The sequence below is a fragment of the Aricia agestis genome, chromosome Z (genome assembly GCF_905147365.1).
Source record: "Aricia agestis chromosome Z, ilAriAges1.1, whole genome shotgun sequence".
NCBI classification, from domain to species: Eukaryota; Metazoa; Arthropoda; class Insecta; order Lepidoptera; family Lycaenidae; genus Aricia; species Aricia agestis.
In genome coordinates, this window is record NC_056428.1 from 1582404 (window position 1) to 1601494 (window position 19091).

Sequence of the window (19091 nt, forward strand, 5' to 3'; positions counted from 1 at the left end):
ACCAGTAATAATAATTATGAACGCCATGTATAAAGGAATTCTTGAAAATTGACCGCTCGCGACAAAATTTTTTGAAGAAGAATTTTAACAAGGTCGATTCGGCTGATTGGCCCCCTATTATTTTAGACTTTTTGATTGAGCCGTTGACAGGGCCAGTTATAAAGCTATAAAAATATGAAACGTTCATAAACTGCCTTTAATTTTATCTCGTTAGTCTGTTACTATAAATTTAAATTGCCCGTAGCGGTTGAATTTGTTAAGATTCGTAATGTTTTCATCGCTTCATAAATTTATAATTATAGTATTATTATTAGCCTATGCTGTTACACTGCAATTTATAATAATTGAAGAAAAAATATTTTGCATAAGGCTCTGTCTAATTCTGATCTATACGCTCTGGGTTCTAAGACCTATTAGTGCTTAGTACCACATAAGTTACCTCTTAAAATCAACAATAGCGTGACAAAAACACGCGAAATAATGCTTAATTCGATGTGTAGAGTCGAATATCCCTCAAAACGTTTTGGAAATATTATACTCATTGCTGACGTACCGATCTGCATAAGTATATTAAAAATCGATATAATGTAATATTTTGGATCCAAAATGTTCGATTACAGGGTTTGATAAAAGGCGACTAGTCACTAAGGCAGCCTCTGTAGCAAGGCTTGCTCTTATTTTGATAGTTGTCTATCTTATCTTCTCTATGTCTCTTCAAAAAGATAAAAAAGGAGATCTTAACGGTAACATATTTTGACATTCAACCCATTTCATAGTTTTTATTTTTATTGATAAATTAATTAAGAGTTGATTGTTATTAACGACAAGCGTAGGCGCAGCCCGTTAATTAAATAGATCGTTAAATATTTAGTTCTTTAATTACTTAAAATGATCTCCAAATAGTTTACGTTATTAAGTATTTTATAGGTTTAGAGAACATGCAAATCCGAAACATAAAATTGATCTTTCTTGAAATGTCCTGCCACCTAGGGTACCTATGTTCATATAATGTTCGACGCGTATTTTTTTGTGTTAAGAAGGCAGGTCGCTGTAGCCCTGACGTCACTGCGACCCATAAGGATCTACTGTGACTCCTTTGTACTAGACCAGGGGTCACCAATTAGTTTCGCTCGGGGTCCATTTTAATAAATGAAATGACCTTCGCGGTCCGCACATTACGGAAATTACAAAGGCTTTTCTTTTCATCATCATTTACAATTATATCAATGAGAAAAGTGACAATTTTTGTAGCTAATACGATGTTCGGGGTGAAAATTGGTGCAAGCTATTGAATCCTGGAGATGTTGATCAGACCGAAATTTATTTCAACGAAGTTCATCTTCGAAAACGCTTGGTACGGTCCGCCATTTGGTGACCCCTGCACTAGACTCTATAGTATCATCCCCACTTTTTATTTATTATATAATATTTAGTAGCGTGTACAAGTACTGTATACAAATTTCAATGTTATACTAAAGGCTAGATTTATATGCGGTGGCGCAAACGCTAGGTTTGGCTACTACACAGAGAGATCATAATTCAAAAGCAAATATTATAAATATGTAAGGATTTATTAAAATTGCGGCCAGCGTTGCCAGATGTCCCGATTTTTGCGGGACTTCCCGATTTTTTCATCATAATTATTAAATGCGCGGGACAGACTCAGTCCCGCTTCTCAGGGAAAGCCCGAACGTACGTGCAGCGTGCTGAGAAAGATAGGTGCGTAATAAAGATAAAAGTACGGGAGGTAGAGGGGTGGATTTTCTTTGGCTACTTTCTATCTTTTGTCACGTAAAAGTTATTCTAATGCAAATAAAAAGCTTTTTTTTACATTGTCCCGCTTTTGACTGAAGAATCCCGCTTTCGAACTTTAATATTATAAGCACGTTAAAATATGGCTCCTGTTTGATTTTGTTATAATAGTTTTGACGACTATGTACTATGTGGTGTTACATTATTCAACAGAATACCGGATCACAGTCTAAGAAATATGAGCTATTAAGGTATCATTATAATCTAGCGACCACCATGCCGCCGGATATGCGGGAAACTCAGTTATTTACTTAACTGTTCATTTTATTGCAAGGAATTTGCAGTAAAAATTCTGACTGGTCTGCGCTAAATTCTAAAATATGTTCTATATCATATCAAAATGACATAGAAAACAATTAAATAAAATCTAAACGCCATATTTTTACCGCGCTTCGTATATCGCATAGGCACCGTAAATTTTTCAAGGATGAAAAGTCCTATGTCCTTTTCCGGAACTCAAAGTATCTTTATGCCAATTTTCAACAAAATTGATTCAGCGGTTTGGACGTGAAGAGGTAAGAGACAGACTTATAAACTTTCGCATTTAAATATGCAATATTAGTATGGATTTATAAATTTTGACGTCGACCGGCGGTTTAAAGAAGTACCAGCATTTCAGCTTGCCATGTTGCTTATTTGTTCACTTTTCACCAAATACTCAAAGTCACTATTGATGGAATGTCCACAATGTCTTGGCCATTCAAGAATATATTTTAGCTTAGATCACAATATAGTATGATCTAAAGCAATTAGCATTAATTACTGTCAACCGCCATATAGAGATGGCTGACGTTTGTCGATTGATTGATATTCTATTGGCACGGTTGTAGAAAATATGTTATAAATTAGATTACTGTAATATTGTCGGATATGGTATTATAGCAATCTAGTTTTTATATAGATTATTATCGCCTCGTTTTTAGAGCTTGTTACAGCTACATTGGAGTAGTGGTTCATGAGTTCTACATTTTGATACTTGGTATCATTAACATTGTACCCAGGTCCATCTACTTTTCACTTTAATATCGAATAACAAACATCCAAACTAGTACATATTTTATCTACTTTCAAAGAAATCATTTTTAAACTTACTTTAACCGCGTGCTCCAAGAAATGTCAAAATGCGCGACTCGGGAGTCCTCAGGTCTCGAGCCTCAAGAAAATATATTTTATAATGCATTAGAGTTGTAATTAATAGATAGGCAGTCAGCAAAATGCTTTCTACTTAATTTGGCATTGCCAGATTTTCGACATTCAGTGCCATTGGCCTGTTATCAGTTTTTTGGTCTTGTAAATAATTATCAGTCCGTTAATAATAATGAGAAAATTACCGATGTTCATTTTGGTCGAAGTTTCCATTCACTTTTTGCTGAAATGGCAAGGTCATTAATGTTTTTATTTAGAACCGAAGTGCCAATTTAATTATGTAATTACATTACAAATTGTATGTCGGAATGTATGGTAAAGTTTCTCGACAATTATTTACAATGCGGTCGTTATAATTGCTGAAGTTGAACTGGGGCGTTTCTTTTTATTTTTAGGGTCCGCACAAAGGGTAGAAAACCGTAGAACAAATTCGATTTTCCCTTTTTGTAAGGTCTTGAAATATTAATTTTAATTTTTTTGTTCAGTGCTATTTTTAGTTATTTAGAATGATACCTTTTATATCTGCCAAGTCAGAGTAAAAAATCTATAATTAAGTTTTTTTCTGTATTCGTAATATTTTGAATACCATAGACTGGTAACAATTATAATATAATAGTATATAGTAATCTGTAATGAAAATATTATATGAGTGAGCTTATTACCACTTATTACTGAGCAGAAAGCTAACTTAATCCTTGCTATTTTAACGAGACTTGTTACCAAAATGACCATCCATCTTTCATCATTTCGATCTTAATGCGAAAAAACCAGAACACGCCTACGTTATTTGTTTCCTTAATCGAGTTTAAGACGGATTCGGGTCGAGTACCACCCGTACTTAGCGAGTACAGTTGCTCCTGCGAAGAAGTTCCATGAATATGTCAAGATGTTTAAGGTCCGGCAATGCAATAAGTATTTTACTTATTGCATTGCCGGACCTGCAGATTTGTTTGTATTATCACAATTTTTATAAGTACATAATATTATTTTATTAAACTTAAAATTTCTTTAACGGCGTTGCTGATCCCATTTTGTTAGGATGGGAAAATTTTAAACTCTCGTCAGGACTAAGGGCTCGTAACTTTATCAAATTAGACGGAAGGAAATAAGGTAAGGAAAAAATATCATCTCTCTTTTTACCGTGCGGAGAAAATTCACCTACCTAATGTACAATGTACATTGTACATGCTCTGGTGTTTTCTATTTACCTGTCAGTTATCTGGCACTCCCAAATTAACACCACCACTTTTCCTATTTATACAATTTCTTCAAATTGATCTTGTATCATTCGATCTCTACGATTACAATAATAATTGTAGGTACCATCGAAGAAATCAATTCATAGGCAGTTGACGGACGTACGTCATATGGTCGGATTATGTCAATTTAATGTAATTCGTGATCTGTCAGCTGGGTTTGACAATACACGACCAAATTACGTAGGTCCGCTGTCTGCCTAGGAATCAACTTCTCTGATAGGACATATTTTTTCATTCCTACGAGTAATATTATTTTACCCTTTATCAAGACCACACCACGCTGTCTTTCGCCTCGATCCCGATGTCATTATTTATGCACCCTTATCTGTCATCTTGAGTGATCATTCCCGAATTTGGCGGATCTGATTAGCGGGCTTTAATTAAGTGATGCTGGTCGACGGTTTGACTTGATGATATCGACTGATGAATGATTCTCGTAAATCGAATCAACCTACTTTTTACCCTGCACTTTCGCACTACGTCCGGTCCGAATCCGATCCTAACCAGAGATTCACAAATGATGATGGCACAATAGACAGAACGACAATAGGCTGACTTAGAAGTGTTCTCAAAATATTTTATACGTTTGACGTAGCTAATTAGCTTTATATCGACCTGCGCGACCCTACTAATACGTTGCTAAGCCGTTCTAACTTCTAAGTATGCTTGTTTGAAGTCGGCCTACTGGTTCGTTCTGTCCATTGTGATGATGGGTGACGTTCGAACTGGATTTAGTACGTAAGCTATTATAGAAGCAATTCTACGTTTATTCCGGAGCGTATTTTTACATATTTATTGGAAAGGTCTCTAAGAATGTAAAAGCGTCCTTTTGTTGGTCATGAATTTGACAGTTTAAGTATATCTCATACCTATCACGTTTAGGGCCAGTTTCACCACTTTCTGATAAAGTGCCGAATAGGCTATTCACAAATTTTTTGACAGATTCTTCATACTTGATCTGTCAAGTTAAGTGGTGAATAGCCTATTCGGCACTTGTCAGGAAGTGCTGAAACAGGCATTTAAACGGCTGAAATTATTCGGACGATAGTTGGTACAGAAATACTTTATGAGATGGGAAACACCACAGGGATTTTGGCACTAAAAATGTACGGTTCTCGCACGACAAACGAATGTCGAAGCAACGGAGTTGCAAGTGTCATCTAGTCTAATGTAAAACCTTCCTCCGATTGTCAATTTATAATCCACATTTGTTAACAAGGATCTTCTATATACAGCACACAAAGGTCGCACATGCATCAGTGTCTTGCATACATTTACTTTTGTAATGTCAATACCTGAACTTAACACTCAACTGACGGACGTTTTAGCGTATAAGGAGTTGACTCGGACACGGAGCGGATTTGCAATTGCCATCAAAACACTAGGAATTGTCTCACGTACTCAAATACGGGAATGTTAGCCTTAAACGTACTCTATTTAAAATAGGCATGGACTTGGAGGATTCTTAGTGGTATGCAGATGAATAGAATTGTAGCGTCTTTTAATACTTAAATGTGTGGATTGGCAGTAACCTTTACTATATTATCTGTCTTAAATACCTAAATATAACCCTTCAGTACCTAAATAAAATGTCGTAGTAATTATAGCTAGAATCGTAAAATTTTGCACGGGAGTATATCCTAAATACAGATTACAAAACACATTTTTGCTTTCAAATTATTACTGTCAGTTAAGAAAAAGCTTAAGCGGTACGCATCCTTTTAAGTTTTATGTCCGGAGATACTTTGAGTCCCGGAAATGGGCATAGGATAGTTTTTATCCCGGAAAAATGTACGGTTCCCGTGCGATAAACGAATCTTGGCGCAGTGAACACCATCCACGGGCATTATCTAGTAATGATATAGATATCTTATATCTTTAAACCAGCAATTCTTGTAATTCTTGTAAATATATAATTGGAATTTCGGAATCGGCTCCAACGATTTTCTTGAAATTTAGTATATAGGGCATTTCGGGGGCGACAAATCCTAGCTAAGAATCATTTTTAGATTTTTCGTGTTTTATCAAATACCGAGCAAAGCTCTGTCAAATAGCTAGTAATGTTCTTATTACTGGTACGAGTTTGACTATATTAGTCTGATATAGCTAATATTCGTTTTCGAATTCGCAATATAAAACTACTAATAAAACCTAAACTATCAAAGAAACCGCCGCCATAAAAATATCCTTTTATTGTCGGCTCTCTTTGATCCATAAAAATGTTTAAATTAATTAGGAATTTCATCAAAATCTACACTAATTATATTTTTTATGGCGGAAAATAGTTGGCGTCCTAGTCACCTGGCAGAGTGCGTTGATCCGTTTAACTTAGCCAAATGAATGTTAAGGTAAGTTTAATGCTGTAAGTTAGTTAGGTTTGTTGTAATTATATACTTTCTTAGTACTCTAAAACTATGTCGCCAATGACCACGGATGATATTAATGTATGTTTTATCAATATCGATAGAATATTGATAAGATAACCAAAGTATTGCATGTAAAAGAGGCATAACTTAACGAATATTTAAGAACTTTTAGCCAAAGATCTGTGCTAGATAAAATTTTATGTCTTTATTAAAAACTGATGAATATTTATGCCGTGTGGTCTTACGTGTCGGATATATGAGTAAGTGAGTACCTACATAATGTAATGTCATGCACTTTTAAAGCGATATTACATAAAATAGCTGTTTCATGTGTATGTGGCGGTACCCACAATTCGCCTTCCATTCCTGCATCGCGCTATCAAAGTTTTCTAAGTACATCGGTATATACGACAGCTGAAATGCATCACGTGGGCTTCAGCCTGACCGTACATCGCTCGGTCGGAAGAAATTTCCTTTGCCCCTTTATAAAGTTTTCGAATACATTTTAATAGCATCCTATATGAAATCTAAAAATTATTAAAGGCAAAACTGAATGGCTGACTAATCAGCCAATACTTATCTGGATAAAAAATTACAAAAACAATTTTTATGTGCTGCTCTTAAGATATAAGCATTCAATAAGAATGAAATTTTACTCCAAGAGTTAAAAAAATAAAACAAAATTTTTATTCCCGTTAGCACCAACTATTCCAAAATTAAAAAACCTGAACCCAATAATTTTTCCCGCCCTTCACGTCAGCGCTAACGCCACTACGTTTTACATAATCGCTGCCAAAACACGTCAATCTTATCACTATGAGAATAAGGTTGAAAACGGATGCATCAGAAACTGTGCTAACAAGGTGCGTATTAACCCCTTCAAGCTGTCATGTTTCCCCGTACTGTGAATCCAACTGTTTGTTTGTAGAAAGTTTTTATGTATATGTAAGTGGATGTTACTGGTAACGATTTCTGCAGTGTTGATTTTTTTATCGAAATATGACACGTCACAAGTTGTGCCTTGTGACGTTTCACATTCTGATTTCTGATTAAATAAAAATCATCATGTAGTGACATGGGATTACAATGCACTTTTGCTAGTTCTCTACTTAAGGCTATAGTTATAATATAGCTTATTGATATTTTCATCTTGTATTTAAAATGTTCATGTCTTGTTGTTTATTTTTAAGCTCATCTGTAAACTGCAGATGTTTGATAAAATATTATTGATGTTCTTATCGGATGGTTATATTTTAAAAGTTGTTCTGTATGTCTATATCCTTGTTACCTCTTCACGATAAGAGCGTTGAAGCCTGATAAAATTAGTTCAACTTAAACACAATTTCATAATATTATGATGATGATTGATTATTTTCAAGAAAAGGCATAGGAAAGTGTCATAGAGGAGAAACTACAAAAAAAAAAAACAATGTTTTCTAAACGAAATTGGAAACCTTCTTACCTAAGAAGGTTTCCAGTTTCATTTAGAAACCTAACTAGTTTACCTTACCTTAAATTCGTTTTAATACAATTTCTGAACTAAGGAATACCTCACCTTCAAATTGTTTTCATTTAAGTGCGAGCAAATCCGTCTCTCAACATGTACGTCAGTCACGCCACCACACCGTATCATTATCGAGTATTATTTAACGTTTTTAAAATATGTGAACTTGTTTCACTTTGCCAGATGATTACTAAAATACACAACTTCCTCACGCGATCTGTTTGATCTGCTGTGTCATTTTCTGTTATGATTTGGGTTATGTTTAATTTCCATTGAAAGGTCTCATTTGGGTTTTGAGTTGGCAATTTGGGTGTATTTAATGTGGGACATGATTTTGTACAGCAGTAGTTTCTGTTGTATTTGACTGGGGGAAATCTGAATGGGTATGAGGACTAAAGGGTTAGATAGAACCAGGTATGCAACTCTCAATATTGAAGAATCCTGCATCGCTATCAGAAAAGTAATAAGTAACTTTGTTGATAGCGATTACTTCTAAAATGACCCATCATATCCTTTTCTGATTCATATAACTTCATAAACGAGATAAATTCTATATTTTATCATCTCTATTTACGTAGTATTCTATGTTCTGTATCCTTAACACTTATCTCCCATGAAACATATTTGAATCGACATGTTATGTGATTGACTCACGCACGCAAACGCTGTTATGTTTGCTCTCATAAAAATTCTAGTACGGTTCCATTGAATTATGATTCAATCCATTAATAAATATAACGGGAACGGAAGTATACAAAATAGATCACAGACTTTCCATTCCGAATGTCAAAGAATTTCTTAATTTAAAATTACGGTTACTAACGAGGGACCGTTTGAGGCGTTCATTATAGTTGTGACATCTGAAAACATCGTGACATCTACTAAATGATCCACTTCATACAGTTCAGAGTCATTTTGCCTATAGAAGCACCCTGAATGTAACGGTGTAAGGCTTATTATCGTTTGATATGAGATAACATTGAACGGTTGACCACTTGAAGCGAAGCAATATTTTTGTACGGTAGATTAACAATAATAAACATTTGCTTTTGAAACACGTGGCTCTATGTAAATAGAGTCTTATCCGGGTGAAAAAATTGAATTAAGTCTTAAGGCCCCCATATACCATGGCATATGGTAAACGGTATTGCACAATATAACAAATTCTCTCAGATTGGCCTGCGATCAATCGGCCTCGCTGGTTAGGGGAATCTTTAGGATCAGCATACAAAAAAATAAGACGAAAGAAAGATCAACTAGAGAAAGAGTAAATATAAGCAACATAAAATAGATGCAATAGCGTTGCGCTGTAAGCAGCGTAACGCTATTTCAGAAATACATTTTCAGAAATACATAATACAAAGGAAACAACTTATTGTTTCCTTTGTATTATGTATTTCTGACTAGATGACCCGGTGAACTTTGTACCACTTCCCTCCTTATACTTATATAATCCACCCTGGACTTCCACAAATATTTCAAGATTAAAATTAGTCATATCGGTTCAGCCGTTCCCGATTTCTAGCGAGGATAACAAAGTTAGGGTATTTATAGAGATAAGTACTAGCTGTCCCAGTAAACGTTTCTTTGCCATATAAAGTATTTCGCCTGCATTATTTTATTGAATGTCACCATGGCAACGCCCATGGTTATCCCGTGGCACAAACAATGGTCGCTGTTAGTCTCGAGTTGTAATAATTTACTATTATTTATTCAACAAATGCACTTATTAATATAAAAAGTACCCAGTAGCCGATTCTCAGACCCACTGAATATGCATATAAAATTTTGTTAAAATCAGTAAAGCCGTTACGAAGGAGTACGCTATCTCACATTGTGAGTTGTGACACGAGAATTTTATATATAAGAAGATTTGTCGCCATCTCGTGCCTCGTCTCGTTTCGTTTAGCTGTGAACTGATACAGCTCCAGTAGCATTTAGAACTGCGGTTTCACAAAGAGGCCAAGCACTTCACCCGCACCTATTAGCTATTTTGCGATGTGGTTAGCGGCTAGGTTGTTATATTATCTGAAATCTAGTGTGGTTTCGCCTTTGTAGACTGTGTATAAAGCAACGTAACGTTTATATACTGTGTATAAAGCAACGTAACGTTTATATACTGTGTATAAAGCAACGTTACGTTTATATACTGTGTATAAAGCAACGTTACGTTTATATACTGTGTATAAAGCAACGTAATATCAACGTTTTTGTCTTAATGTGATAAATATCAATAAATAGTATATAACAAAGTATTTTTGCTATAATTATGTCATTATAATATACTTAGAAAATAAATAAATTAAAATTTGAATTTAGATCTTAAAAATTACGCTACAGATAGATTGACGCTAACGTTATTCAGGAGTAAGATTATATAATATACATGATGATTACAAATTATGATGTTATTGTTCTGTCAGCTAGTAGATATTATACTATATTGCAAAAGCTGTTGGAAATAAAGTTTTGCTATGGCCCAAAACTTTCGTTATCTAATTATGAATTAGAGTAGCTAAGCAATTTACCCACTTTAAAAATCAATTTAATACTTACCTACTAATTATATATTTTTTTTTTAGATGAACCAGCAGTGTAAAGTGTGCGGGGAGCCGGCGGCGGGGTTTCATTTTGGCGCGTTCACGTGCGAAGGCTGCAAGGTGAGATCACTTAGTGTTCATTAAAATCTAAATTTTTAAACTATCCTACGAGTGACGTTGTTAAACTGCTCTGAGAGTAACGTTGGTAAATTCTCATACAACGTTATTGCTTGGGCAAGGATAGCTAAATCTTCTTACGAATGAGATTGATGCTCAACCGCTCTACAAATTATGTTGTAGCTAATAATCTTACGAGAGTATTTTACAAGGCAGTCAGTTTTGACGAAAAGTTTAATAGATGCCGATTATTGTTTGGATTCACCCGTGGTTTATAACAATTGAATTCTTAAAATATAAAATACATAAGAAGTAAAATCAAACTGTATGTCACTTTGTAAAAAAACACTTATAAAAAAGCAAATAAAATATTCGATCGATTTGCCTTTCTTACCATAGTGAATAGGCGGAAACCGTAATTTAATGCATATATTAATATATTACCTAGCATTAACATAGTGTTTATGTTAAAAATGCACTTTGCTAGTCTTAAAAATCTAGATTGACGCCTCAATGGCCTTACGGGAGCACCTGATGTTTCCAACAGAAGGAAATAAATCAAGAACGGCCTTTGATAGGTTCTGAACACACAGTGATGTAACAAACTATACTAGAACTTATAACCAAGATAGTATAGTCTGTTTTACCTTGTAAACGCTCGGTGTTGATAAAATTATAGTCGTATTATTCAAATCATAGGTTTCGCACGACGACGCGCTAAACAGTCGGTTGGAATTGATTTTAAATGTCATTTTAACAATCTAAACGGTTAGAAAGAAATATGTTGTGTGTTAGCATTAAATTATGTTGCTTAGTAATTTTTCCTGTAAATCCGCCCGCATTTTTAAACGACTTCCGAAGGTAAAGGTAGTAATAGTGAAGATTACATATTATGTTTTAAAATCAAGTTAGTTAAAAAATATTTAACATCGTTGAAATAATCCTAAAATTAAAAACTAAAAAAAAAAATTAAATGAGAACCTGAACGTAATCACATTAATACAAAACAACGAAATAATACAAAATACAGTAGCAATATACATTTTTTGCGTCCTTTCAAAATTACTAATCCAATACTCCAATATTACAAGACTAGATGACCCGGTGAACTTCGCATCACTTCTCTCCTATGAACTTGAACGAATAATTTAAGACTAAAATTAGCCAAATCGGTTCAACCGTTTTCGAGTTTTAGCGAGACTAACAGAATTGAAAATTCATTTTATTTTTTACAGATTCAAATATCGTCATTTGAAACTACTGTTAATATCATTTAAGGCTTATCTTTCAAATCGGGCCTATAACATAAAAACGGTCGTACTATAAAGTAGCCTAAGCGACTGTAGATAGATTATCAATTAGGGTGATGATTATCTCAGTGGTACTGCAGGAACATTGCAGACAATTTATTGTTTAACTAAGGATCAAGTACGAGTTAAGGTTTTTCGGTGATGGTTCCGTATATTTCTATATATATATATAAAACTCAAAGGTGACTGACTGACATGGTAATCTATCAACCCACAGCCAAAACCATTGAACGGATCGGGCTCAAATTTGGAACGCAGGTAGATGATATGACGTAGGCATCCGCTAAGAAAGGATTTTGATCAATTCTACCCCCAAGGGGTCAAAATAGGGAATGAAAGTTTGTATATAATAATACTTGCTAACGCGAGCGAAGCCGCGGTCAAAAGCTCGTTGTAAATATAAAATGGTGCTGAGAGAGACGAGAAAGAGTACAGAATTTTGCGCAAGTAAAGCTGCAGGTATTGTTAATATGTATGTGAATGTCATAAACAGTATTTTTACATGCTTACGAATAATATTTTAATAGAGAGTAAGTTTTGAAAAGTCTCCAAAAAAGTCTGAAGTTATAGACTATTGCTAAGTACTCACATACCGTTTCGCTGGATAATAGTAATTAAACCACGGCTCGGGCTTTCGTCCACACATTCAGCATTGGCACTATGGAATTAAAATATATCGAATTAGAGTAAAACTATCGAGTGTTTTACTCTAAATCGATGTATTTTAATTCCATAGAGCCGGCTCGATGAGAGCCTTCGCGCTGGGTCGATGCGAGCCTTCGAGCTGTGAGTTTTGCGGTCCACACAGTAATTATTACTCGATTTTTAGTAAAACTATCGAGCAAAACCGTATATTATCAGCATTAGTTTTGGCACAGAAAATGACGAACATTTTTTCGGTATTTTCTTTAGCGGAAAGTATCGGAGAAACAATATTTAATGTGGAACCCTAAACCAGTAAGAGCACGAAATTCCGATCAAATGTTTAACATAATTATACCGCGATAATTTAAATGAGCCGGTCATTTGAGGTTATTTATTGCTAAATAATTTTATCTCGGATCACTTGAACGCTTTACATATTTAAATTGTTATGTTTTTTATTTGGTTCAGATAAGTATTTTATCTTTCAGGGAGGATAGTAATGGGGAGGAGGGTTACTTCATGTTTTTCTATCTTGAGATTTATTTTAAAAACATTCAATAAGACATAATATATTTTAGTCTTGCTTCAAGAAGGGGATAAAAAAACAGAATTAAAGACACTGACGTTAATTATTGTGGTTTAACGAGAAAAATCTAAAGACACAAAAAACCTGAATTACAAATATGAATAGAAAAACAGGTCAAAAACAACGTTTAAAGTCAAAAACATCGAGCGATATTTAAACCAGATTAACTAGGTTTCCGAAATCACGCGTGATCGTAATATTTTAGATTGATTAGTGAATTAATTAAATGATAATTAATAATATTAACATAACAAAGCCACGGTCTATTCTGATTCCTCATATATCACAATCGTGAAATATAGTATCATTTAACATATAAACGTTATAATTAAAATCCATAATCGCCCACCACTTTCTATCATTTCTACATTTTTTAATTAAAATTATGATTATTTATTGCGCGGAACTCCCAACTGGATCACATATACAGCTCTTGACAAAGTATATTAATTAATGTTAATGCTTCTTAGATGTGGCGTAATGCCTGAGACCATTTTGGGGATATTATTTATGTACATCGAAGCCAATTTTTACACAAAAAGTTATCCCATTATTTTGTTATTTATAGATTAGGCAGTACAATAGACTATTATTCTATAATTCTTTCTTAACGCCTTAAATTAATAACGCCTTCGTGGTCTAGTGGTTAGAGTGTCGCTCTCGACTCCAGAGGTCGTGGGTTCCAATCCCGCGTTGGAAACATGTTATTTCCAAGTTTGGTTAGGACAATGCAGGCTGATCACCTGATTGTCTGACAAGTAAGATGATCCATGCGTCGGATGGGCATGTAAAAAAGTCGGTCCTGCGCCTGATCTCTCGCCAGTCGGTCTTCCGTCCCACTGGGTAATGAGAGTAAAAGGAATAGAGAGTGCTCTTGTGCACTGCGCACACACTTGGGCACTATAAAATGACTCCTGCGTACCTGGCCTGGTTTCAATGAAACCGGCCACCGTCACCGAAACCGGTGTGGGGAGTATTATTCTATAATTAATTTATATATAGACGCTGTTATGCATTAACGTATGCTGCACACAAAATATCACGTATTGAATTATGAATGCAGCTATGTTATTTAGATGATTTAGAACAAGACTGCGTTCAAAATTTAAAAAACAAATCGATTAGCCACTGCACCGATTTGGATGAAACAGTTATGCAACTGCCTTTGATCCCAAAGAAAGGATATTTTATCATACGATTCCTGCATTATATTTTCTCATATTATATTCTATTCTTTAAGGCTGGATTTATATGCTTCCGCCCAAACGCGCGGCTTAGCAACCATACCGCGAGATTACAAGCAAATATAATATTATGTTAATGGCAGCTCGATCGCGAGAGCGGGCTGCCAAATTTAGCTGTGTTTTCTAATAAGTATTACGATACCGAAAGAAGAGATTTATTTAATTTTTGCATATTTATCTGATATTTGCCTTACGGAGAATACGATTCACTTATTTTAAATCGATAGTTATATTTTTCGAAATTATGAATCTTTCTGGGCTTTTTAACAAATATATTCTGTTACTATCATTAAATAACTTGCATTACAAGAATCACACACTTTATAAAATATTAATGGCCCTAAATCATGCTAAAGGAAATGTTAGTATTGTATTTAATTTTTAAGTAATCACCAAAAACATTTTTGGGACTTACGACCTTTACTTTCGTGCTATAATGCGGGAACCGTTGTTATTGTTCACTATTAGCTGCAGCGCAAAGTACAATGCTCGTTGGCACGATTCATGGAGTCATTATATCACGATTGGAGGATAGCGGGGTGTGTAGACGGGGCTAGCGTGCTTTGATATTCCTGGCAGCCGGCTCTTAAATAAAACCTTACATACATTTACTTGTAATCCTACGGTGTGGCCAGTGACCACACATAAATCCAGCTTATGTGTGGCCAGTTCATCCTTCTATCGCCCAAAGCACGCGCACATTGGCGACATTTCATAAAACAAAGAATGCAGTATCACATCGTAAAACTTGTCTCTATATTCAGTTTATATGATTTCAAGAACACAAACACTAGTCCACACTAGCATGATGATAGTCATTAAATGGAGCATAGTTTATGTTCATAGGCGTTTTGCATTACCTAATAGTTGGGTTTAATACGAGACGCATATTGCCTATTAGTACTTCGGTTCAGAGGTTAATCGACTGCCGTGTGATTGACAAACAGACACTAAAAACGTTTAAATCTTCGTATATAATGTACACTCGCGGAAATAAATGACAGTAGTTATTTATAGCTATACAAACGACGATTGCCTTTCGGTGTTACAGGGCTTTTAAAATATATTGAAGATTCCCATTATTTATAAGTAAATTAATTATTAATTGAATTTATTTGTCATAACTTATAACTTATGAGTTTTTCGAAAATGTATAGCTTTCCTCTCTTTTTAATAAGTCTAAATAATCGATATTTCTCTGGACAATTTATTGTGAGAATATGAAAAGATTTTAGGATTCAATATAATATTATGAATAATTATACAGTGCGTAATATTATATTGATAAAACTTGTAACATCAACTAGCTATGGAATGCTCAAAGTCGAATGTTACATTACACGCGATTGTTCGTCGGTCAGGGAGGTAGTATTGTAATGTAATGCTCAAAGTCGAATTTATAATGTTACATTACACGTGAATGATCGCGGTGAGGATAATGGTAATTGTAATAAAGGTGTATGAATTTATGAATTATGATTATTGATTAGGTTTTGATTGCAGAATGAGAGGATGGTATTTTTAACCGACTTCCAAAAAAACGAGGAGGTTATATATTCGGCTGTGGATTTTTTTATTTTTTATTTTTGTATGTTCGACCACTACTCCGCCGTTTGTGAACCGATTTTCAAAATTTTTGTTTTGTTATATTAGGTTTCACTCCAATTTGGTCCCATTTTCACAAAAGTGGTGATCTGATGATGGGATCCATGAGTAATCGAGGGAACTCCTCAAAATTTATATGGAAACATATGGTGATTTTGGTTTTATGAGAAGCATCCTAAGCATATTCTACTAAGACGCAAGATTCTGCACCAAGGTATACTATGGTTCCGAAGATACTAAGAGAACTCCGGATTCCTTATAGATACAAGTTTGGGGGTTTAGGCGTTGTTTTAAGAACTGAAAGCATATGCTACTATGCAAATTACATTCATCATCATCATCATCATCACTACCATGTCAGGGTCACCAATGTCACAACTCACATGGTTGCATCCATATACAGTATACACACAACACCATAAAACATCATCAGTCATCACGTTATGTCCTTATTTATTTGGTATATTTCAAAGCGATTTTAATATAAAAAAATATACTTAATGTTGTTTCAAAATACATAATATTTCAAGTACCACAAAATTGAACATAAGTAACAAATTGAACCTTTACTCCAGAGCGTAAGGCACACATTTGGGTTGGACTGAAGGAAACGGGGCACTATGGAAAAAATACTTAGAAAAATTTTTCGTCAAAATTTTAACCTCTTATAACCACCCTTTTTGAATACACCAATCGATAGGGAGCGCCAAGGGGAGTAAGAAAGCTTAAATAAACTTTGCTCAAAAATCAACCCCCGGCCAGATACAGGCCGATATACGAACCTCGTTAGTATGGCGAAAATACCTAAAAAAATTTTGACGACAAAAATACAACCCCCTATGACCACCCCTTTTTATTATACCAATCGATAGGGGTGCCCCCTATCGATTGGTATAATAAAAAGGGAAGCAAAAAAGCTCAGATAAACTTTTCTCAAAAATCAGCCCCTGTCGAATGACAGGCCGAAATGTGACCCTTGTTAGTATGGCGAAAATACTTAGAAAAATTTGGCTAAGGTTTAGGAACCTACGTCAATTAAATGTTGAGGATTGTTTTGGGTGAGAAAAACTCCTACTTACTGTTTCCACCGCCAGTAAACTCTCCGTTTAGAAAAAATTCGCATTTGAGATTTTCGTAATCTTCAGATAAGTCTTGTTTTCTGATGTTTACGAAGTATTTTTAAGGCATCTCAAGGCTGTGATGAGTGGGTCTTACTTAACTACTCAGCCAAGGATACGTAACAAAGCGAAACAAAGGGGGATCTCATCGACATGGTCTTACACTTATCATCTACAATTGGTGGAAATCTACGAAATGAAGACATTAAGGACATTTATCGAGTTCGCGGTAAAAAGGGGCAGCAAAACTCACCCATCGTGGTTGAAACATCGTCTGCCATTATAAAATCGGATATCCTGAGATTAAGCAAGGTATTTCATTTCAAAACAAAAGGACAACTTTGTGCTAAACACCTAGGATTACACACATCGGAAGACACCCCAGTATTCATCGGCGAGCAATTGACCGCAAAGGCTGCACGACTACACTTTTTAGCCAGAGACCTATCTAAATCCGCCCAGTACAAGTTCTGCTGGACTTCATATGGCAAGGTGTACGTACGAAAAACGGAATCCTCACCAGTTATATGTATTAGATCTGAGTCCCAAGTTCACCAGCTGCTTCTAAGTAAGTGACTAGTATGTGTTTCTTGCATTAAATATGAACCCTACGACCAGTGTTATAGAATGAAGCAACATAAAATATGTATTGTAAAGTATAATCACTATATTTCATGTAAATTTAGCATGCCCCTTGTGTACAAAAGTGTAAACATAGTTGTGTTAAAAATACATTTCGAGTCGTGTTTATATTTTGTAATGTTAATTATTATTATAGGATTTGTTTTACTGTATAAAATATTTATTTATCAGCAGACCATTACTTACATACTAATTGTTATTATTATATTTACACATAATATACACTTGCACTCTTCATCACACAACATAGTATTTTTTTTTTATTTTTTTATTTTTTTTATTAAATAAGGGGGCAAACGAGCAAACGGGTCACCTGATGGTAACCAACTACCGTCGCCCATGGACACTCGCAACATCAGAAGAGCTGCAGGTGCGTTGCCGGCCTTTTAAGAGGGTATACGCTCTTTTCTTGAAGGTTTGCAGGTCGTATCGGTCCGGAAGTACTGCTGGTGACAGTTCATTCCAGAGTTTTACAGTGCGCGGCAGAAAGTTACGCGAAAAACGCACTGTGGAAGACTGCCACTCATCAAGGTGATGAGGATGGTATGTTTTTCGCGTGGGATGATAGCGAAAAGTTGCAGGTGGTATGATTCCGAACAATTCCTCAGAGCACTCCCCGTGATACAACCGATAGAGGATGCAGAGTGAAGCAACATCTCGGCGTAATTCCAGGGGGTCCAAGCTGTTTGAAACACTATGGCAGTCAACAATTCGAGCAGCCCTTCGTTGGATACGATCCAGAGGGAGCAGTTGGTATTTTGGCGCCCCTGCCCAGAGATGAGAACAATATTCCATATGAGGCCGAACTGAAGTACTGTCTCGCTCTGTTAAGATCGCCAAGCTTCTTCGAGGCTAATTTGGCCTTACCCTCAAGATGATATCGGAACTGGACTTCGCTCGATATGTTGACGCCAAGTATCTCAATGTTAGGGGAGATGGTTAAAGATGTGCCCTCGAAACGAGGATAAACGACCATTCCTGACTTTTTAGTGGTGAACGCGCAGACTTGTGTCTTGGCGGGGTTGAATTGGACTAAGTTACGTCTACCCCATTCAGAGACCTTCTCCAATGAATTCTCCACCTTGGACACAAGTTCGTTTCGACTCTCAGTGACATTTTGCCGAGAAATATTAGGGGAGCCGGTATATACAGCATCACCTGTACTATCATCCGCATAGCAATGAATGCCTTTGGTTT

General features: G+C 35.3%; 1 protein-coding gene across 1 annotated transcript in view; it reads left to right on the plus strand.

Moving 5' to 3' along the window:
* The window catches only part of LOC121738817 (protein embryonic gonad-like), a 126309-nt gene that overhangs the window by 43203 nt on the left and 64015 nt on the right, over positions 1-19091 (plus strand). The window contains exon 2 of the mRNA XM_042131068.1: positions 10670-10747. Coding sequence (XP_041987002.1) covers positions 10670-10747 — 78 coding nt within the window. The remainder of the gene's footprint in view (positions 1-10669; positions 10748-19091) is intronic.